The 24,176-nt window shown below is 40.1% G+C and overlaps 1 protein-coding gene across 2 annotated transcripts; it reads right to left on the reverse strand.

Moving 5' to 3' along the window:
- Window positions 1-37: 37 nt before the first annotated feature.
- slc43a1a (solute carrier family 43 member 1a) lies at window positions 38-23,975 on the reverse strand. Of its 2 annotated transcripts, none has more exons than XM_067599360.1 (15): window positions 23,700-23,975; window positions 16,112-16,272; window positions 15,641-15,833; window positions 14,637-14,692; window positions 13,490-13,566; window positions 5,726-5,818; window positions 5,288-5,421; window positions 5,051-5,178; window positions 4,751-4,897; window positions 4,608-4,643; window positions 4,386-4,521; window positions 3,866-3,995; window positions 3,668-3,741; window positions 3,171-3,294; window positions 38-2,905 (listed from the first exon to the last, which is right to left on the reverse strand). In XM_067599360.1, the coding sequence occupies exons 2-15, from the start codon at window positions 16,263-16,265 to the stop codon at window positions 2,708-2,710; spliced, it is 1,680 nt and encodes a 559-aa protein (XP_067455461.1). In that variant the 5' UTR covers window positions 16,266-16,272; window positions 23,700-23,975; the 3' UTR covers window positions 38-2,707. The 2 variants fall into 2 exon arrangements, with proteins under 2 accessions (XP_067455461.1, XP_067455463.1); XM_067599362.1 differs by lacking the exon at window positions 23,700-23,975 and adding an exon at window positions 19,603-20,358.
- Window positions 23,976-24,176: the final 201 nt, after the last annotated feature.

A 24,176-nucleotide genomic window follows, 5' to 3' on the forward strand; every position in this document is an offset into this window, starting at 1 on the left:
TTTAGATGGAAGGCAAAAACACCCCTTAGACAAAAAGTCTTCATTCATACATTTATTTATAAATGAAATGCACAAGCTGGATATATTGATTGTAGGCAGGAAAGAAAGGCAAGCGTACATTTAGCAAGATAAAGCAACACTTCAACCCAAAGGGTAAAAAGGGTAGATAAGATAGTCAACTGAGGGAGCTAATACGTCTTAAAACACAGATTTGGAGAAGGATAATGGGGGGGGGGGGGGGGGGGGGGGGGGGTTTGTTGCTGAGACTGTCAGAAGTGTTGATTAAACTTGATGTGCTGCTCATATGCTGCAAATCCAAATTACAAAGGCAGATGTACAAGTGAGTCACTGAGTTGACCTCAATTTCGCAGCTTTCGTACAGATCTGACAACAGACATCTTATGAGTAAAGCAACTTCCTGAGGTACTAAAAGCTCAGGTAGTTGTTGCTTGAATTGCTGATGCTTTGGATTCAAACAATGTGGATCATTGCAAAAACTGCATTCATTAAATGAAGGATTGGCCACAAGTAAACCTTCAGTAACACTGACCAGTTTTCTACCTAACATCATAAACTACAGTCTTAAAAGTGATAATTGAGGTAAATCAACACATTTGACAGTCAACAGGAACCAAACATGACTAAACTGGTGCTAAATGCTGGACTAATGCATCACATTGCAACGTGTCCTGTATGTTTCTGCTCCCGTATGTTCTCCTGAGGAAAAGTGCTGCACTATTGACAAGCTTCAAGCTTGACTTTGGTTTGGCAGAGGCGTTAATCTCACATTCACTATTATTGCATAAAGCTGAGATAGCAGCAAAAGGCACAGAGTTTATAGAAAACACAGAATCTCATTCCTCTTCAGGGTTAGCAATGATACAAGAAGCTCAACACATTTTATATATGAAGGAGAATTAGAGAGCAGGAAATAAATGCATCAGACAAGATTGGAACAAGCTACTAAGGAAGTTGATACTGAAATGGATTGAGTTGAAAAAAAAAAATCATTCTTTACAAACTGATTGTATAAATCTGTATGATACTGTCACAGTGTGGAGAGCAAACATGTACAGAAAGTCTACATTTTGTTGTCACTTGAGAACATGCAGTTTATCTGCAGCTGACTGAAACCACAGCTGGATCTGTCTCTTCAAGGTGACTTTCAAGTATCCAAACTGAAAAATCACATTAAAAAAAACAAGCTAAACCACAGCCAGTGTCTCCCCTGTCATTGGTTAATACATTGTAATATACTGTACACACCCATATATAGTAATGCAAGCAGAATATGTAATAAAAATAAAAGACAAACTTCAGTTCTATTTACAAAAAAAACAATTTTGCTGGATGTTTTTTTTACTCCAAAATCAACACATGAAAAAAAAAAAAAAGCAAAAAGGCATAAGCGAAATATATACACAGTGAATCATCTGAGCTTCATTTATAATTAGCACACTACAAAATAACACTTACTGATGCTGAAACAAATGCTTCCCTTTTTATTGCTACTGCAGCTAGAGTATAAAAAGACACTTAAATACATATTTTATACACACACTAGTTCATTACTGTGCATAAAGCAGTACAAAGTGTTTCATATCACTGACACACACTGTGTGTCAGAATTTTAAAAATCAGTCATATTTTTCCTTGTGAAATTTACTTGAAAACAACTTTTTTTTTTCCTACATATAAAAAATCCAGAAATGCTAAGAGCTGAATCAGCTTCAATATGAAAACACAAGGAGAAAATGCTGCACTGATTACATTTGTTGTCTTGGGTATTTGACATTTAATATTTTCTAATGTGAATAAAAAACAAACAAACAATCGATTGTCAGACATAGGAGTCGGTTGCAGAGAGACAGTACAAAAAAAAAAACGGAAACGGAGGAGGTAGATATGGTGTCTCTACAACCAGCCTATCTGTGCGTGTACATATGTGTGTGTGTGTGTGTGTGTGTGTGTGAATAGCTGGGCTCTGAAAATACCCCGAAAGCTTCTTCATACGTACCAGAAGTATGGTATTGAGATTTTCAGATGCTTTATATTGTCTTTGATAGCTCGTATACTTTCAAAAGTGTTTCATACATATACTGTATATTTATAGCTTTTACTGAGGGGGTTTACAGTAGAAACAACACAATTAATATACTAAAAGTTTGCTCCATTCAGCTCACTTTTGAAACAATACTGACAGTGTAACGTTCCTAATGTCTTTAAGCTGTTCTTTGGTGTTATAGCAAGGCTCGTGATGATTGTAAGAAGTCTCTGCAAACTATATAACAGTGTTTCAAGTACCGTGATATCCGCAGTCTGACACAGAGGCCATACCTGGATGCGTGCATGTGTCTTTTTGCGTGTGCTTGCGAGTGAAATCTATGGCTTTGAATCACACTAATTTGGCTCTTTGACATAAACCAAAATAAATAAACAGCAACAAATGATGATGACACATTTTCTCCCCAAAATCACGCCGCAGCATGAAAACAACTTAAAGTCAAACTCCGAGTCAAAAACAAAAATACGGGGGGAGGATTGTATTTTGCTCTGTGATGTAGTTTTGTAGTGAGCAAAATTCACACCGAAGAAAAAACACTGGAATATTTATGGATGAGTAGAGATTGCTGGTGCTCATTTTGAAGGCGCATACAAAAATAAATCCTACAATTCCCCAAATTCTTTGTCTCTGCTGTCTTTTGTTTTAAGCCTCGACAGCAGCGAGTCCGTTGCTGTGGGGCTTGTAGCCATTGGCCTCGTTGTGGTTGAGCGCCTGCATCTCCTGACCAGCAGCCTTCTTGTCTCTGGCCATTTTTTCCATCTGTAGTTGTCTGCGGTGATAGTACAGGTAACCCGGCAACAAGAAGCCGGCCAATGAGAGGATCAGCAGCCCCAAGTTGATCTGAGGGATGATGAGATGACAGAGACAAGAGACTTTTTTTTAAAAATCAGTCCAGGAAAGTGTGACAAATAATAGTGACACACAATATAACTTATGTGCTTGCAAAAAAAAACATCTTCTGTGCTCAAAATGCCCCATTGCACCCTTACAATTGAGACCCAAACATACACTTGCTGCCAGACTGAACAGCACTGACAGCTTTGTGTGTATCTGTGTGTCTCTGTTTGAAGTGTGCGGGCCTGTAGAGATGACAGCGTGTCCTCACCCAGTAGGGGTCTCCTTTGAGCGGTCCGACCATGGCGATGAAGAGCGGCTGCTGTAGCAGAGCGATCACGGCGCTGATCATCGACTGGAGGCCTGTCAGGGTGCCAAAGTGGTTGGACGGGTAGCTGTGGGAGAGAAACTGGGTGGTTAACCAAGAGTTTGAAACAGCAACAAGATGTGAAAAGAGCTGATGCTGTATGTGGAAGACATGTACACTGCATTTAACAATATAAAGTTGTGTTATAGTGTTCAGTACTGTGCTCAGTATAGTCAGTATTTATTTCGTTTAGTTAAAAAGTGTTGTGGTGTGTTTCTTGAACAAACAGGATATTGCGTCCCAGTTTGTCAACACATCTGGTTGCTCTTATCACACTGTAAAAGTGCTGATTTATGTTTGTTGTTTATATGGTGCTGGGAAACATTTCTAAATGACTGAGAAAACAGTCTCATTGCCAGGTCTAAAAATATAACACTGTTATAAAAGTTGAAATCACTCACACAGCAGCATAAAGGCCTCCGCAGCATGAGTGGATGAAGCCTCGGACCATAGTGTGGAGGATGAAGGTCAACACCTAAGACACCGACAAGAAAAGAGACAAGCAGCAACACAATTAATGAACCAATCACAGATACATAAAGCACTGGATCATTTACTCTTTGTTTACTTGTCTGGCTAACATAGTGCATGTGTGTTACCTGCAGAGGAAGGCTCTCTATGAGACAGCAGCATCCGAAAGCGAGCAGCAGCATGTTGGTGAGGATGAAGGCCCTCATGGCGTTGGTCACCTTCTGGATCTTACGGTCTCTCTTGGGTCCGCTGGTCTGTCTGATGAGAAACAGACCAGCGTGTTATAACATTAATGGTAACTGGAACACTCTTTAAACGTCTTCATCCCACATTCACAAGTACCAACGTATTCAACATAAATGGGTCATCACAAGGCCATGAAGACATTCAGCGAGAGTTCAGTGTTTCTTTAGCATAATAATTAATCTAGAGGTTGATACTTTTCAATCAATTTTATTTTATTTTAGCATCTTGTAGGTCTAGTGGTTAAGATGTGTATCATGTTTCCGGTTCGATTCCAGCCCTGTCTATATTTTCTCTGTCAAACGATCCAATAAAGCCAAAAATGCCCTAAAAATCTAAAAAAAAAAAAAAAAGAAAACGGTTTGAGTTTACATCTTTAAAACTGTCACGACTCACTGCATGTACCTCTGCTCTGTGCCTGGAGGGACGGGCTTCTCCTCTTCACACTCCTTCATCTTCCAGTCCATGATGTAACCGATCAGAGGACAAGTGGCCAAACACAGCAGCTGCAGGGTGCCGAAGATAGACGAGTAGAAATTCACTGAAAGAGGACATATAATAATGAAATATATGCCACAAAGTCGCACACAGAACACACATCTGAAACCACATTATAAGGCTGCTCACCTTTCTCTTTTGCCTCAAGCGCCAGCTGCTCAGATGCTGAAATATGAAAAACTGTTATTAACACTTTTTAATAGAGTATAAAACAAATATATAAAAACCCACAAACTGTTTGCTGAGATTGTGTTTTAGGGTTTGACACTCACGGTTTTTATCACCGTGGGTGACCATGAACTCCAGCATCTTGTTCATGGCGCCCATGAAGAAGATGATCCTTAACTGGGACATCCCCATCGTAACCAGACTCCACAGGAAGATGGGAGAGAACACCGACCGACGGAAGGGAACTGTATCTGAGAGAGGAGGAGACAGTTACACAAGATTATTTACTTATTTTTTATATATATTATATAAAGGGAAGATGATAACGATTAATTTCCTTAAAGAGTTTAACTGTAAATGTTCTGGGACATCCAGTCTTTCATGTCTTATGTTTCTCGGCTTACTTGGTGCAGCGTCAGATCCATTAGGAAGTTTCTCTGTGGAGTGTCGGACATCCCCATTTTTCTGGCTCAGTCTCTCTCCGACAGCCTTCTGGTCCGTTGACGGCAGCTCTTGCATTGTGAGGATCTTACTATTACGCACAAATACGCACAGAGACATTAGGGTTGATGTGCTAAACATTGTTCTGTCTTGGTGTCGCTTTATAAGAGATGAATCGGCAAACTGGCAGCCACACTGACCTGTAGTCCACCTCATCGGGTGTCGGGAAACCTTCTGTTGGCCAGTTAAAGAAGCAGTTGAAAAAGACAAACCCGGCAAGACCTGCCCACATCCACATGATCACCTGGAAGGACACGCCTGCATCGTAGATCAGCTGAAGGTGAAGAAGTGGAAAGTTTTTTTTTAAGCATATTGCAGTTGCTTTTGAAGTTTAAATGCAAAGAGACAGTTTGAACCTCACAACCACACAGTCTTCAGCTTCTCTGAAAATCAATCATTTAATCCTGCCTTCCAACTCAAACTTAAGGCTGTACTAAAAAAACTATATGTGATATAAGTGTTAAAAATGGCACTGTAATGTAGTACTATGATTATATATTTGCATGTTTTATTTAAGAAAGGTGTGTAGAATATGTCAATATTATTGATCATTTCTTAATATATAACTGTGTTGGTACCTTGACTCCGGGGAAGGTGACTGCAGAGGAGGCGTAGGAGCCGATCATCAGAGACATGACAGTGGAGCTCAGAGCGCCAAACATATTGGGGAGCTGCAGAAACAGAGGAAGAGAGGAACATGAAACTAATTATATAGAAAGACTCCACATATCTTTAGTTCTATTACTGTAATCAATTAATCACCAATCACTTAGACCTCCGTTAAGAGAAATGTGGTTTAGTGAGTCGTTTTGACCAGCAGAGGGCAGGCAGCTGCTTCGTGTGAGCAGAAGGATGAACCAGACTGAGAAAGTCATCATTAGTGTAGAGTCTGTGAACCTCTTCTGCCTCCAGGGTTTGCACTCAGTAACACTGAGCAAGGCAGACTCATTAAAACAATATTAGTCCCCATGTCATGAGGAAACAAGAAACAAAGTTATGACCCAGTTCGGGTCCTGACCCCATAGTTCAAAGACAGACTAAGCTATACTTAGACACGCATCCACAGTCTTTATTCTTGCCATTTCAACAAATTCTTTGAGTTAGGATTAAAAATGTGGAAGTCGAGGAACTTCACACGGCTCCATGGACCCGGCTCGGGGGCAAGCATGACACACAGCAAAGGGGACAACGTAGCAGGCACCAGGCACCAGGCACTAACACATCATATATCAGGTCGACCTATTTACAGTAGTAAGAAGCTTAGCTAACATAACAATGACCTATTGTGCTGCCAGCACACTCAGTGTCCTTTGATTAGAATTTTAAATGGGTCAATCACGATTATAAAATCACATGTGTGGGATTTTAGGTGTGCTGCCCGACAAGCTCACTATTCTCTCTCAACTCTGAATGTGGTTTTCCAAACTTCTGCTGCCATCACCTAATGTTACGGCTGGGTCGGAGTTCACTGATTTAGTGTCAGTCTCCCTTTATTCCCTTCCACAGGTGTGTGCGCTCCCCACACCTTTACACTAACCTCTCTCAAGTCAGACCAAGTGACGTCAAATCAGGGTTGGGATATTATGAACACAATGAGCCAAAAAATAGTGCTGACACTTTTATATTAAAATTTTTTTCCCCTCAACCAATTCAAACATTTATTTACTTTTTTAAGATTATTTTTGACTTTATTGGATAGACTCATAGAGAAGGCACAGACAGGAAACACCAGGAGAGAGAGAGGGTTATGGCATTCAATAAAAGACCTCCGCCAGAACTGAACACTGCAGCTAAATGCTGCATCTTAACCCCGAGGACGCACAATTCAGACATTTATGAGTCCAATGCTGACCTCAGGTTGTCTTGGCTACAGCATAGAGAGAAGTGGATGAATGGAGGCCAGAGAGATGAATATAATCTACAAACCTTGCTAACATTCACTGTAAATTATAAACAGTAAATGTAATGATTTTAAAAAGTGTGGATTTCTCAACAGTATTTTAGTGTCCATTTATGTTCTTTAAACCTGCATTAACGGTTTTTTTCACCACATGGGTAAACCGACAAGCTGAAACCACAGCATTTGCATATCATTACCTTATAGAGTTGATATGGTGAACCGACCATGGCATATTTGCACATCCAGCAGATATGGTGCAACATTATCATTCATTGAAAGTCATGTTCCAGGCAACCTGGTGAACTTAAGTCCAATATTCAGTCTCCTTGTGGCTTTGTGTTGTTCTCCACTAACTAATGAGGGAAATATCTGTCTTTTTAGCTGCTAGATGCTCTATGTTCACCAGCTGGTGCTGGGCAGGAAGAGTTCAGTGGGTCCATAGAGACTTTTCACTGAAAACAGCAAGAGCGAACCAAAAGAGTAAAGTTGCAGGCCAGAAACTAAAACAATTAGTCAAAAGCGATGCAGAGCTGAAGAGAAAGGCAGAGATGGTAATAATTCTGTAGGTTTGTTACTACAAGCAACCCCCTTTCACAGACACGTAGTCATATTGATTATAGCAGCTTGAAGTGTAGCTGGTATTTGTGTCTAATTACCCTAGGACTCAATCATAAACACCTGATGTCTGTAACTTTTTTTAATGTTATATGAGTGTGCTTTAAACGTGTGCAGTGACACTGTTTGAAACAGATCTGTCACATTTGCAGCGGACTCCCTGCTGCTTTATGAAATAACTCCCAAGAACAAGTTTCTAGGAACTTTATTACCTCATACAGACATCCCTGGAGTTGCTTTTTGTCCAACAAGATGTAAAATTGCAAGGAAAGTATGTTTTCGTGTGAGTGCGGGTTAGGCATCCGTTTAGAGATAGACTGTGGTGACAGTTAGTGGTGAGCAGACTAGTGTGTGTGTTTCAGGGGAGGCATGGGGTCACTTCGAGGGCTGACCAAACAACGATGATGGCAGGAAAACAGGAAAAAAAAAAACGCTTTCCTGAAGTTGCTCAAAAGAGAGCCAGACTGTCTGAGCGAGATGAGAAAAACACTCGTCATTTAGCAGTTTGGAGAATCGAAATACTTCATGGCCCGTCTTGTCTTGGCCATGAGAGCCGCAGCGCTGGACTCTCTGACTGCAGAGATTCGTGGAATGTAGGCGCAAGGGCCCTCTGAGCACACAGGGGAGTTCGCATCACTTACTAATGTTAAAGCAAAGATATTCCAGCCATGTGAGATGTCAGTTAACTGATGTTTGCTTTCAGAGGACAAGCAGCAGCTAACCAGAGTGTGTGTACGAGAGATTCGCGTGTGACAGAGAAAGTGGGAAAAAGCGTGAAGTGTGTACATGTGTCGGTGCATGTGCCAGCGGCAGACAGTTCTCATAAAATACATTATTCACACATTGCAGCACATGTCCTGCATCCTAACGGTGCCAGGGGGACGTGGACAGAAACATGTGACTGTCTGGAGGCACACGAGGATCAACTGGTGTCAGAAAGTCACGCAAAAAATGGAGCTGTGGCTGTTTGCTTGTCACAACTAATCAGTTCAGGCTCTACGCCTGGTGTGCTCACTCACTTGGGTGCTGTAAGACTTTGGCACCAAGTTTAATTAAGACTTTAATCGCAGAGAGAGTGGGCCAAATAGTCGCTTAATGAGCACTGAAATTTCTGAATATGTGGAAGAAGGGTTGGATACGAGGAGGAAACATTTGCAAAGGAGAGGAAGAAAGAAGAAGAGAGATGTTAAAAAAAAGGAGCAACGATAGAAATGATAAAAAAAAAGAGAGGTAGTGGGAGTCACATTTTTTTGGTTTGACTGATCTCTCCAGGCTCCAGCTGCAGCCCCTCTATCTGTGGAGCTCCCAGCAGGAAACACTAAACCACAGCTGATTAACACCGGCTTCTTCTCTCCACCTCAGCTCTCACTGTACATAGACTGGTCCAGCCCCTATCCCTCACAGTGCATAGTGCTCTTGTCCAGCTGCACTGGACTTATATAACACCAAAAAAAGCGGTCTAATGTAAAGATCGTGGGTTGATCACAAGTCCTCTACGTCCTGTATGGAAGCTTCAAACCGTGACGCATGACTCTCGCTTTTGAAGTCGCTTTGTAATTGACCCTGAGCATCTTTTCTGAGGGTCATCCACAAGTCCCTGAAGAGGACTTTATTTGTTGACCAACCTTTGTTAGCAGACACCAAAGTACGCACAAAGAAGGCTGACAGCTCTCGTTAAATGCAACGAGGAACAACTGAAAGCACTTTTCTCGCTGCTGTGTGACCAGACAAGCCCCTGCATGCAGCCAATACTGTTGAAGGGCAAATCTATATCTGTTACCATAAATACAACAGAGGACTTTCCTCATTCCTTCAGAGCCAATCTGACACGCTCACAGTAGAATTCATACTTAAGATACTTAACAGACATTATTACTGGAAGCTGAGTGTGCAGGAACCAACAAGGCGTCCTGAAGGTTGTGTGTTTCTGGCAGAGATGTGGCATTAAAACCACTAAAGCAGAAGTGAATCACTTCTATGTTATGCAACGAAGGCCTCATATGAACTTCAAAGCTACCGGGGTACAGGTTAATGAGGTTAGAGAGTTTAAACTAATTGTTAGAAATGATGGTCTAATGAAAGATTTGGATGTTTTTCAAAGCATTCTTTCTTTGTTTTGGGCGGATCTGTTTGAAATGTTGAAAATGAAGAGAGAAGATGCAGCCACAGTGAGATAAGGAGCTGCAGGGCAAACCTCAAACTTTTATCAGTTTAGGTAACACCCTTTTACTGTGCTGTTATATGAAAATGAACTTGGACTGATTACAGGATCATGGTCACATGTATCATGGTCACATGTATTGAACATTAATTAAAGTGTGAGTTATTTCTTCGATTAGCCAGTTTCAATCATTTCATTTTAAAAGAAAAAACACACAACAGTGTTCTGAACTCTGTGAACAGTCACACAGCAAACGATTACAGGTTTTCAAGAAAGTAGTTTGTAATGTTTTGTTTATTCATTTTTTCATCCGCAGGGGAATTGTCCAGCTGAACCGGAGATGTGTGATTCATTCATTCATTCATTTACAATTTTCATCACTGTTCTTTCAGTGAAAACCCTTACTCCTTTTGGCCTCTAATTATCATTTTTAGGCTCCTTTGGGAAATTCATATTTTGCTGCCAGTTTTCTGCTTTTGTTTGCTACATTACTTTTTTATATATATATATATATAAATGTGCACACCAGAGCAGGGCACATAGTGTCTGTAAAGACCTCGATCAATTTTGTTCAGTTACAATATTTGACTAGAAATGTTCAAAACCTACCTAAGTTTTATGTTATGATGCTGTTTTATGATTTGTGTTTTTGCTAGTGGAACGTTTATGACTGTGTAAACTGTAATTGCTCCATCACACTATGAAATATTAACATGTACTTTGCTATTGTTTATTAAAACTATAATATGTTATTGTATCGGGGGGTAACTAGCCATAATAATAGCTGGAAACCTTGGACAATAACAAGCAGAGGAGCAGAGATTTCTTGTTTTGGAATCCGTTCAAGCTGTTTCTCTCACATTTATGCTTAAAAATGATGACAGAATGTGTGTGCATGTCTCTATGTCCTTGTGCTATGCCGTCATCAGCTCTCCAGAACAACGACAATAACAACAACAACAACAACAAAAGACAGCCAGCGGAGAGATGAACATTACCCAAGCATGTGTGTGAGTAATATCTATTTTATGTTCATGTGTGATTACTGGGATAGAGAGAGCACGTTGCCGTGTTATGTGAGTGTGTTTTAGCGGCTAATCACTCTCTCACTACAATAAGTTTCTCACGGATTCTCACGACAAATACGAACATGCACTGCTGATTTTTTTTTTTTTTTCTGGGCACAAACATGTGATGTATCCATACTTGTACTTATGTGTATCTCTGTCTGCGTCTGTGAAACAGAAACATTGACTCATGTTACACCTGAGACTCTATGCATGTGTGCACCTGTCGTACAAATATGAATGTCATGTTTCACCAATATACGCAAGGTCGTAGTAGTAGTATGCACAGTAGACAGCTTGTATCATACTTTTGATGGTGTAAAAAAAGATTTTGACTTTATCTTAGTGTTATTTTTACCAAATTGTGCAATTTTGTACATGATAAATAGAAGAACGTGTATCTGATTTTAAACAACCTGTCCAAAACACTTTTCCTTTTTGAGGAAAAAGCATTATCTGGACTTCTCCAATCCATATTCCTCATATATGTTTGGGTTTTATTTACATTATATTCATTCATTCAGTCATTCACTTTTCCATATTATTATTTTACTATTGTTACTTGCGTCTACTCCGTACAAACACATCTAAAATCCTGCCTCTGACGTTCTTTCTGAAGTTTCAGAAAATGAAGTTTTTTCATATCCTTTCATTTTGGGACGAGTCTGTTTTTTTTGTTTTTCTTGCCTTAAAACAGTCATATCAGCCATTTATCGCCATTGCCAGCAGTCTTCAGTGAGACCGAACGGCACAGCTGACTGTTAAGTAGCAGAACATCCATTTAACTTGTGGAAGTCAACAGAAAGACAGACTGAGATGAATGTCTTAGCTGTTCTTTTACGTTGAGCCCGGCTACAGTCAACGCACAGACGAGAGGTCAAAGCAGAGGGTCATCTGTCCATATTCAGCTTTGACTTTCATTATCTTGACATCTGTTTCATGTCTGTCTCCCTTTGTGTACATAACCATGCGCACACATTTGTACATCCACATGTGTGCACAGTCATGCAGAGTTGAAAAGAATTGATTTTTTTGCTGACTGCTGCGCAGAACAGAGAAACAGACGAGAGGGAAAGGACTTGAGACAGAACATTAAGGGAGGAAGAGAAGGAGAAGGAGAAGAGAAGGAAGAAGGAAGTCAGAGAGTACAGAGGAGACAAGAGAAAGTGTGGCCTTGAGTGTTTTGGATAGAGGTGAGTGGGCCGAGCCTTGGGGAGGGTGTGTGGTCAACCGCAGGCCGTTATTGGTGGAAACACAGATGGGAGACTTTCCATCTGTGACAAATCATGTGCAGCTCAGACGGGGAAGCATGCACGCGCTGTACCGACGCAAAGCGAAATACTTGACACAGGAGGCAGTGGCAACAATGAAAAAACGCACTTGATAACGTTGGTACCAGCTGACACATCACACGCAAAAACACATGCCTGACGTGAATGTAAACAAACACAGCTCCCAGTCCCAACACACACTGTTTCCTCAGCTGAGACAAATAGAGGCCCCAGCCATGCTGAGCCTCTCAGCTACCAAAACCTCTCTGCGCATTTTGTTCCAGGAACACAACCCTACATTTGTACTTTCTCAGAATATTAGTTATGTAACCACAGTAGAGACATTTCAGCTCTTGACAGCTTCAGCGCTGTAATATTAGCAAGGTAAATTTTGGCGGTGACCGAAAAACTTTCCTCTTCTTACTGGTAAAAAAAAACCAGATCGGGTATCTGAATAAGGTAACGAATGTTCTTGTTGGATGACTGCATGCATACTTAACATGACGACGATGGAGGAGAGAAAGACAAGAGGCTATGCAGGCTTGTTTTAATTTCTCACAGTCTGTGCTTTGTGTGTGTGGCTGAACGACGTAAACACAGCCATAGAAGGAGGACGAAGAGACAGACTGAAACATTTCCTTTTGGCTCGGAAGTCAAATATCAAATGATTTGCGTTGTGTGTTTCATTTTATCCTCTTTTGATCTACTTGTAAGCTGAATGACTGGTTTGTCAGATATGATTTGGACAGCTCTAAATATTCTAAAAATTTAAGACACACTGACAACAATTTGGAGGTGCTCAGGGACACATAGAGTACATAGTGTGAGGACAGAGGCAGCCTTGGTAGCATTAGATGATCGTCTAATCTAATTTGTGGTTTGCAAATAAGACGACAAAGCTCAGTCCATTCCAGAGGCGAGGCGTTCTCGCCTTCATTCATTCTTTCTCTACTAGATTCGAACAGGCCCTTACGTGTAGTAGTTGATAACAGATATGATAACCATCAAAATACTGGTGCTGCTGAGCATGTGAGCAGGACGTCACCCACAAAAACAATGGAAATGACTCCATACAGCAGTTATAGCAAATCAAAAACTTAAAAAGAAAAATAGTAACACTCATATTGTGACTCTAAAATGCACTTTTCTGGACATGTAGATTATTTATCTACATAAATTACATTTTCAATACACTGATAATATGGTATCTACTCTGTGCGAATGGATATCATATCAGATAAAAATCTCCTATCAAACATCAATATTATATTCATACTGTATGTCAGAATCTGTGTCTTTTTCTGTTTCCGGCTGGTTGTGTGTCTCACCGTGATGGAGGTGAAGGTCAGGCAGATGCCTCCAAAGCCGTTCAGGGAGAGAGCGAGGAAGATGAGCGCTGACAGCGCTGCAGGGAAGAGAAGGAACACAGAGAAAGACTTAAAGCAAGGTAAATTTTAAAACAAGGTTAGAGGACTTGTTGTCCAACAAGTCCAACAGAAAGCTGGACAAACTAGACTAGATGAGGCTAGAAGCTGGTTGTCATAGAGGAGGGGGAATAAAAAAATGTTGGACACAGCACCTCCAATTTCAGGGAGGATATAGGGGAAGGGAGTTTCTAACTTTCAGGCATTAAGATGATCTTCTTGAAGCATACTGAGGCTGTTATAAAGTGGAAGAAGGAGTTGGTGCAGGAGCTTAATAAACAGGCGACATGGAAATAAAAATATTGCATTTTTAGGTAGCACGCAGACATTTCCTGGTGTGTGTTTAATACCAGCTGAGACACTGTGACTGTTATTCACAATTTCCCATCTGAAACCACATGGCTCCCGTTGCTGCTAGAGCCAATTGGTAAGCTTTAGTAGCTAACATGGACAGCTGTGGAGGAGGGAATGTTAAGAATGTGGAGAAAATCGTTTGAGGAGCATTTGGAGCTCGCTCATTTCCAAACCTCTTGGCACACCTGTCCAAGTGCACCAGGTGTAACTGTCTGTGTCGCACAGTTCAACTCTGCAGCCCTCTGAAAGTCACTGCTTTGAACCTCTCCAACAGCCCTTCTTAGACAATATGTATTAGCAATTTGTAATTAATTCAACGCCAATCCAATTATACTACAATACTTTATCCTTGTACTACATACACCTTTGGGTTGGGCCTATGAATAAAGGTTTAGTTTCAAACTAAATATGTCAAACTCGCCCGTTTTTACCCTTTGGCTATGAGCAGTGTGTTATATAATACAGGTGAAGGAACACATCCTGTGTTAACTATGTTAACATAAAGATGTTGCTCTTCCACACAACCAGCTGGCCTTGTTATCTTTAAGTAAATCATGACTTCAGGTGGTACACTTCCAACTGTCAGTCAGCACTTAAACAGAACGATGACTGAAATAGACTGAAGTGGGAAGGTTTTCATGCCACAGACAATATTCAAATCAGCCACATGTGTTACCGTCTGTTGATTTGTACTCACTTGGAGGGTCGTAAGCCGACACAGCCATCAAGATACAGGAGAAACCAAAACATGAGCTGTAACAGAAGAACATTTTAAGGTCTTGCGTACTGTATCATACCATCACAGCATTTATCAATTATAAATTGTGCTTGCATAAATGAGCCAGCAAGTATAGAAACTCCCACAGGCCATGTTAGAAATACCACAGTATTACTTTCTGCAGGTGACTCACAGTCTATGTGTTTGCAAATGTCTGAGTCACACAGCTGCCATGTAATTGAGTGAAAGTGTGATGAAAAATGAATTTAGACACTGTTGAATATGGCCAGCAGATTCAGATATACCAGCTATAAAGTTAACCAATATTCTCATACATAATGGTTATCAGCCAAAGTCTCAAACTGTAAGCCCGAATGTTAAAACATACACAGCTCCAGATAAAACTCTTAGTCCCTGTTTATTATCAGCTTTCATCCTGTTATCAAAGCATCTGGTGTGGATATTCAATTTCTTGGCTGCCTAAACTGTGAAAGAGAAAAGGAGTAAATACAGGTGTGTGAGTGTGTGCTGCATTTTACAGTTTACATACCTGTAAAGATACTACTGGCTCTACTCTGAGTAATAGTAGAGTATTCTGAGTACAGTGCAGTATAATTACGCATGAGAAGGTAGGCTATACCTGTCCTCACATGTTTGTACACCAACATTTAGTGGTGTAGACACACACACACACACACACTCTACAACCCCACCTACATTCACTGATTCACACATGCTGAGAAAACACAAAGAGCACAATCTCCCTCCCCCCTCTTTGGGAATGTGATCTGTCTGCTTTTTTTTCTCTATAACATTAATCACAGATAAGGGATTAAAAACTGTTTTATGCAGCTTTCGCTTCAGATTCTCACCATCATAATAAGTATACATGTGCAGTATTCAAATCTCCATATGATTATCTGAAAATAGAGGGTACAGACGACCACACTCCCTTGCAAACGTGAAACGTCCGTGACCATTACCTGCCCATCAGGCGAATTGGGCGGGGCCCAAACCTGTCCATCAGGATCCCGAGGGGCAGGGTGGTAGCGCTGAGCAAGAAGGAGCCAATGGTGAATCCCAGATTCAGCATCTCTTCCTGGTCCACACAGCTGAGCCAATTCTCCCCCTCACCGTCGGAGGAGTTGCCCAAAGGTACGACCAATGAGTCATTCACTGTGGGAACGAATACGGGGGAATAATAAGAGACGTGAGAGTTCAGAATATGGACAAAAAAAGGCCCGCTCAAAAACATTTTGAGACTTTTCTGACAGTAAGGTTATACGTCATAAACCAGTGACTCCCTACTTTGGGGTCAAGATGCCCATGATTGGTTGAAAAGGTCATGAATATTGGAAAAGTCTTCAAATATCAAGCGGATTAAACCATGTTAATGTGTTATTTGGGGCCTGCAGAACATCACGGTGAAGTGATGCAGAGCTGCAGATTTTTACCTGAGCACAGGTGGGAGTAGAAGCCTTCCCTCTTCAGCATGATGAGCAGGGACCCCCAGCCCAAGAGCACAGCCGAACACAGCAGGTTCTCAATCACTGCCGTCACCGCCATCCACCAGCGCCTCCTGTAGGCCTGGAGGAGAGAGGGCGCCATCGCTGCTCTACGACAGAGGAGAGACGAGGAGGGGTAAAGATGTAAGGGGGGTGGACAGGAAGAAAACCTTGTTAAATGTCAGGATAAAGTAAAGAAACAGGATGGCGAACATCTATGAAACAAATAGTCGAGTGTCAAAATAATAATAGACAGCAATTTTGATAATTGATGGTTGTTACACAAAAAAGCCAAACATTTGCTGGTTCTTGCTTCTCAAGAGTGATGATTGGCTGCTTTTCTCTGTTCTATATTATTATAAATTGAAAATGTTTTGGTTTTGTAAAGCAGGTCAGATAAATCAAACAATGTGAAGACGTCAACTTGGTCTCTTGTAAATTGTGATAGAATTTTCCGACATTTTATAGACTTTTCGATTCATCTATACGATTTGTATCGAAAAAATTCAATCAATAATGGAGCACAATGTTAGTTCAGGCAGAGCAACTGAAGTTGTGGTTGCATCAGCTGCTTTATTCATGCTTCACCAGCTGACTGGAACTTTCAACTCTGCTTAAACCACCGTCACAATCCCAACCTCCTCCTAATGTGTCTCATTAAGTTTTTTGTATTGTTGATTTAACTAAAATTTAATGTTCTAACTAATAGTTTAACAATCTATCACACTGTATAACCATTTGCTATAAATGGTAAATTTCTTGATGGAGGAGTCTCTGACCAAAATGACAATAGTCATTCGTTGAAGCCCTTAATTCATGTTTTTAGATTAAAACTATAAAAAAATATAGGTGCTCAAAGTATTCCTGGAATATTTATTGTGAGCTTTAATTTCAGCTTCAATTAGCATCCTGAGATGTGAAGCCATGTTAATGTGTAAAAACCAGTTGAAACAAATGTGTTTTTGTAGTGTGTGTGCTTATTTTTATAGGGAGATGTATATATCTTGGACTATTGCCACATAGCTACAACATTTATAGCTCAAGATAGCATGCAATGACCGTCCCTAGATGGGTCTTTACTGCGCAAAAATTCACAAGAAAATACTTAAAAACAGCACAAAACACACAAAAAAATAGCATAAAACTTAACCACGAGCACCAGAGAGAGACTCTTCTGACACTTTCTGATGTTCTGTCTTTCTACTGACTTCAACTGAATGAAAAAAACAGTGATAATTCATTATGTTTACTTCACTGGGGAGACCTTGAGATGGTGCATTTTTCTCTCAGCCTCCCTAATGAATGCCCATGTGACTGGTCATTGTTTTGTAAATCCCAGTCGGGTACCTGACACCTTGAACTGGATTGTCCTCAGAAATCCACCCACTGTGCTGTCAGCAAAGCAGCTATTTCACACTTTGACTTTGACCAAAGGAAACAATGCAGAGCGCTCAGTCTGTCTGCTTTCTTTTCTGAAACTAAGGAGAGCATCTTAAAAAGGCTGTATTTCCATATGAAAGCGGCATAGAGGTGAATCCAAAGAGGATGTAAATGCAGTGGAAGGTTTGGTTTTATCTCACTGGGATTAACTGATGCAACTTTAATATAAACAACACCACACACACATAAAACAGATAATGTGAGTGACCAGATAAAACCAGGTTGGTCATGACCACCTACAAACACACTCACACACACACACACACACACACACACACATCTGGAAAGCATCTAAACAAGAAACAAAGATCCAAATATAACCAGCTATTCCATCTGGCAGTGAAGCAGAAGGAACTGGAGGGGAACAGAGAGAGGAAAGCCTTGATTTGCAGAGAGGTGGGTGGGATCGGGGGGCTGCAGTCAAAGCCTCAAACAGGAAACATGTTCAGTAGTTTTTAATGAGGACATCTTCTTAAGTATGTGTGTGTGTGTGTGTCGTATGGGAGAAAGAAAGAGGATCTAATGGGACAGATTTGTCTCTGCATGTGCCCATGAGTCTGCGTATGTGCTCATGAGGCGTGCGTGTAATGCGATTATCCATAGTCCAGCGCACTGCGTTTGTGCTGAAAAGAGAGTTGTAAAAGGAGGGGATTTCTTTTGTAATTGACACCCCATGCTGAAAACACACACACACACACACACACACACACGCATACAACTCCCCAACTCTCACCAACAGGGCGACAGAGCGAGAAAGCTCTCATTCACTCAGTGATGTTAATGAATAACCCACAAATTAACCTTTAGTTAATCAAGAGTACACTCAGTAAAGAGGCTTAATGATGGTGTGCACAACTCGGCGTGAATAATTAGTGATCAGGACTAATAATCTATATGGAAATATGTATAAATAGATATCAAATTATAAGTTTTCCCCTTTCCGATGTGATAGATAGATAGATAAAATAGACATTTGAATGATGGCACACATGTTCACGTTTCAGTTTGTCACACATTGTTCATCTTAGTTTTGTATGACTTATATGTTATAAAGTAGAAAATAAATGGAGATTATTGATTCCTGTTTCTTAGGACTGCAACTAACGATTATTTTCATAATCAATTAATCTGATGATTATTTTCTCAATTAAGCAAGTCATCGTTTTATATTATGATATATATTATATGCATTATAAAATGTCAGAAAATAGTGAAAAATGCCTTAAAGATCCCACGGCGACATCTTCAAATGTCTTATTTTTTCCGATCAACAGCCTAAAATCCAAAGAAATTGTTTACTGTCACAGATGACGCAGAAAAGCTTCAAATCATCACATTTGAGAAGCTCCATCCAGCAAATCTTTTGGCATTTTTGCTTAACAAAATGACAAAACAATTATTCAATTATCAAAATAGTTGCCTAATGGTTTTGGCTCTATTATTGACTTATTTATAGATTATTTTCACAATTTATCGATTGAGAGTTTAGTCTATAAAAAAAATCAGCAAATAGCAAAAAACGTCCATCATAGTTTCCCCAAAGTCTTAACAAAAGTCTACAACCCAAATATATTCAGTTTACTATCATATATGACTAAGATATAAAGTCAAAAAACTTTTTCCATTTTTGCTTTAAAAAATAACTGAAATGCTTCTCTTTTAATTTTCCATTTACAGACTTAATTCCATTATAGACTTTAATGACTTAATCGACCAGTCATTTCGTTTCAGCTCTTCTGCTTTTTACCATGTTAGCCATGTTAGGAGTGTGTTGGATATCATGATTTATCATAAATGATTGTGTTTCAGTACATTTCGTACTGCAGAGTCGCTCCTATCAGTACACCATGATAAGAGTGGGCGACATATAACAACTATCACATCATCAGTTACTAATAGAGAAAATGAGTGTGTCCTTTATCTATAATCATACCAAGAAACGGCCTTAATGAATAATCATAGAATATCATTATACTGTGAATGTCAAAACCTTTACTCACAAACAGTGACGTTGCTGCTGTTGTATCGAATTGTTGCAGAAAAAATGTATCAGAGCAAAAACTCTCTCTTAATAATAAAAAGGGAGTCAGAGGTCCAAACAGCAAAGTGTTCTTTTATTGCCGGCAAGAAAAGGGGAACGAGTAGCACTTTTTACAAAGAACCAAATCGCTCCAAAGGTTTTTCTTTGGGGCATCTGTTTTTATGTCCTTGGGTCGGCTTAGGTCACACCTTATCATCCACCCTCCCTAATTTTTGACCAATTATTATGTTACTTTTATCTCGTCACTCGTTGTTGGTCAAAACTCTTCAGACCATGTTTTGAGCTGTTTGTGGATATGTCCTGGCATACATAATTCTTCCTGATTATATCCAATTTTTATATATAAGTATTGGGAATCATTTTACACCATTATTGCCCAGTTGTCTTCTGGCCTTTTATTTTTATAAGTTATTCTTAGTCATTTTACACCCTTATTTCTTGATCTCCTCCAGAGGGTATTTTTTTTTAAAAGGTGAAGACTTTAATGCAGACCCAAGCAAAGTGACATGTAATACAAACACACTCAAATTTCTCCAGTGTATGATTATGATTCTTCTACCGTGCCTCTATACGTACAGTGTGATTAAATATGGTTCATGAGGTTATAACTACACCAATACAAATTGTATCCCACTAGCCCTTATTGCTTATAAACTTATAAAATCAATCTGCGTAGCTTAATATTGTCTTTAAGCACACCTATGACATTTAATGAAAATACACCACACTGCCATCTAAGAAAGAGCCACTGCCAAAACATCCCCACCTCCAGGTCCATTTAGTAGCTGTTCTGGAGCTTTTGACTGGATCACATGGCCCTTACCAGCAGATAGTAGACAGATTGTCGTCCTAAAGCTCCAGAACGGCTACTGAATGAACTCGGAGGTGAGATTATTCTGACAACTGATTAACTGAAATTGTTTTTCAGTTAATCAAGACTTGTGATCCTGATTACAGAATATCTTGAATAACTTTGCGCAGTTTAAGGGTTTAACTGATTATTAACTGTGTGTTTATTTTAATTAATGATGTGAATCAAAACTGACATATCACCAAGACGAAAAAAGATGGATATCTGCACTCTAAAGACTTGATTTATATATATATATATATTTGTTTTTTTAATGACTGTACTGTGAAAGTTTTCACTACTATTTCAGATCTGAATGTAAATCCACATTTCTGCTGAATGCCAGTCTCTCGCTGTGTCACTTTGAGCGCTATTAATCCTCTCCACGCTCCCTCCCTCTATACTTTCAGAGCCAACACACACACAAAAGAAAAGTGTCTTTTGTGTTTAACGACTCAGAAAGTGCGGAACGGGTCCCAGAACTGACCACAGAGTTATAATTTGATTATGTATTAATACATAATAGCAAAGCAGCCAGACAGAACAGTCTTTCAAACCAGAACAGACTGTCCATTACAGGCCTGAATATAGAGGCTGCGGCCACATGGATTGCATTTACATCAACACACACAATAAACACATACATCGTGCACACACACACACTCATAGTAGGCATTACTTATGAGACACAAAGCGAGGGAGTCATGGCTACTCGGTGTCATGAAAACAGTGTGTGTGTGTCTAAAAGAAAGGTATCATTTGATCCTGTGTGTGAGCTCAGGTTATACGAGCACGTGGACTGATGCAAGACATTCAAGTTTAGGCCCGCTGCCTCCACTTCTGCTTATTGTTCCCACCCTATTTTTTGTGCAACAGCAGTTAATAAGAAACTGTCACCCTGAGGAGCAGGCAGCCAAAACACAGACCAAAAGGCCTCGGCGATGATAAGGAGCGCCCTGGTGTTGTGACACTGGAAGGTCAACGCCAACAAAGACTTGCAAACAAGTTAAGACATTAAGAGGCGGGTCTTTTTAAGGTTGGCAGGCAGTTGTAAACGCCTGTTATAACACTGTGAAATGTGTGTGTGTGTGTGTGTGTGTAGAGGGAGAGCAGGTGAAGTTTCCATATAAGGAAGCTGCTTCCTGAAATACCTGAGCAGCTGAATGATGCAATGTTGCCATGACCAACTTCACAGGCCATGGAGGGCTCAGATATTTATAGCGTGGGTCAAGTTTGGATTATTGATGCTCAAATAAACTTTTTTTCTGCCTTTTTCCTACAGTTTCTGTGTTAACATTTGAGTTGATCTTGACAAGTTTGATCCATCACGTGATCCTGCTTTCTTTCAAGTCTCTGTGTTGCTGCTCCCATCCAGTGCTGCTCTATTTTTTTCCCCGCGGGGTTGTTTCTGACCTTGACCAGCCGTGTTTATCAACCCTCTGCAGGACATAAAGGGCCGCACGGCAAACTCTTTATCCTCACAAGTTTCCAAGAAAATAAACCGCTCGCCCCGGGAGCCTCTGTTCCCCCTGAGGAGTCCAAAAAAACGTAACCCCCGAAGCTGCGCCCGGCCGGAGAGCAGCTGTCTCTCCGCGGGCATGACCTCAGCCTGGGGTCCGGTTACCGACACCGCGGGGCGGCCGCTGAAAAGGACCGTACCGGACCAAGTCTGCTGAGACGGTCACGTGCTGTCCGAAATGTGGTATTTGTGAGTTAAACACACATAAACGATTAATATAGGACTAATAGATACTCCCCTCATCCTTAAATCCACACGTCTACAGTAGAGCTCGAACAATTGGTCAATTAATCAATTAGTCGAACGACAGAAAATTACTCCTACAACTATTTTGATAATTGATTAATTGCTTTTTTGCTTTTTTTTTTAAGAAAACAGCCAAAATGATCTGGTTCCAGCCTCTCAAAGGGATATAATATAATACAAACTCATATTTTCTGGTTTCTTCAGTCTTTATCCATTTAAACATATTATATCTTTGGATTGTTGACTGTTGGCTGGGATGAAACAAGACATTTGAGGATGTTGGTGATTGACATTTATCACCATTTTTGATCCTTTTATAGATCAATCAATCAATCTAGAAAATAATCAACAGATAAATCGATAATGACAATAACCGTTAGTAGCAGCCCTATACTACAGGTGAGTGTAAATTAGACAATAAGAGCCTGAAATAACCGTCAGACTTACAAAAGGAATTTATATCATTGCAGAATCGATTAGTCTCTGGGTTAGTCTGAAATTAGTCATCAAGAGTGTTGTTAACTGATCTATGGATCACTGATGAATCATTCATGTAACATTTTCCAATCCCACCTTCTCAAATGTCAACAGTTGCTGCTGTTCTCTGTTTTCCATAAAGCTAAATTAAATACTGTGTGATTTTGGACTCTTAGTCAGACAAAATAAGCAATTTGAGACCAATAAGCTTTGGGAAATTTTGATGCTTGGCAATTTTCACTATGTTCTACTATTTTTTTTTTTTTTTTTTTAGGATGAACTACAAAAAACAGTCTTATTTAAAGATATGGTATGAGTGTTGTACAATATTTAAGAATGAAACATGCTTTGACTTGATGAAACAAAATCCTACAGAACTCATAGTTTGGTTTGTTACTGACTTCTTTAGTTCAAGTTTAAATTACGAGGAGCCGTGAAGGCATCACGTCTTCATCTTTGTTGATTCAAACGTGTCTGCGACTGCTGCTACTCTGTAACAGTGGTAAAACTTTAGTTTCATTTTAGATGAATACACGTTAGTTTGGATGTAACTTTATGTATGTTTTATAGAAAGTGAGCAGCGGCACATAATCAACTACAGCAGTAGTTACTTCTCAATGAAAGGGAGGAGTAGTTACAGAGACAAGTCACTTCCGAAACAAGTTTAATACCCCGATCCTTTCAGCTGCATTACTCAGCCTCGTTTTTCTGGTTTCTACAGACCCTCTTCCCATCTTTACACCCAGAGTTTTAAACATTTCTCATTGTACATATTCCCACATATTCTTAAAGCAGCATCTCTTCTTTGGCATCTACCGTCAAAGATGTCTCTTCCTCAGTCTCATGCCACGTGTGAGAAGCCGGTTCGTCCTGATGCCGCCACTTTATTACAGTTAATACTATACTTATTAACACACAGTAGAAACATCGTCATCTTTACGGGAAAACAAACTCATGTACTTACTTCAGTTGGATGTCTTCTCACTGAGGAAAACGCTTGTGATGCTTCTTTTAAAGGCTCACTAAATGAAAAACTGAAGATTACAACTCTACTCTCACAGCTGGCTGCTGTTTTCCTTGATTAGTATGCAGGGGGAGCCTGAAACGTATTTAAAAATTAACCTTTTCCTTTCTCTGATTCCTTCCTTTCTTTCCTTCCTTCTTTCTTTCTTTCTTTCTTTCTTTCGTGTTAGTTCCTGAGAGACTCCACACTTCTTTTCTCTCTCTGGTTTCATTACAGACACCCCCTCCTCTCCTAATTTGACTTCTAATTCCCTCCCTCTTTCACAGACGGGGGGTGGAGAGAAGTCACCAGGCTGCTGCCTCAACTCACCACACCACAGGAAAAATGTACTCAGCTCAATTCAAATGTCCTCAATGCAGCTCACAACTCTTAAAAAAGCTCTTTACACAGAAATGAATGACATAAAATGAGCTATTC

This window comes from Thunnus thynnus, chromosome 9 (assembly GCF_963924715.1).
Source record: "Thunnus thynnus chromosome 9, fThuThy2.1, whole genome shotgun sequence".
Lineage (NCBI taxonomy): Eukaryota > Metazoa > Chordata > Actinopteri > Scombriformes > Scombridae > Thunnus > Thunnus thynnus.

Excerpts from the sequence above, each read along its gene's own strand:
- slc43a1a (XM_067599360.1), bottom strand. The coding sequence starts at position 16,265 with ATGGCGCCCTCTCTCCTCCAGGCCTACAGGAGGCGCTGGTGGATGGCG. Across the intron at positions 13,567-14,636 it reads GTCGGCTTACGACCCTCCAA|CGCTGTCAGCGCTCATCTTC; the intron begins GTGAGTACAAAT and ends TCTTCCCTGCAG. Across the intron at positions 3,742-3,865 it reads TAGAGAGCCTTCCTCTGCAG|GTGTTGACCTTCATCCTCCA; the intron begins GTAACACACATG and ends TCGGTGTCTTAG.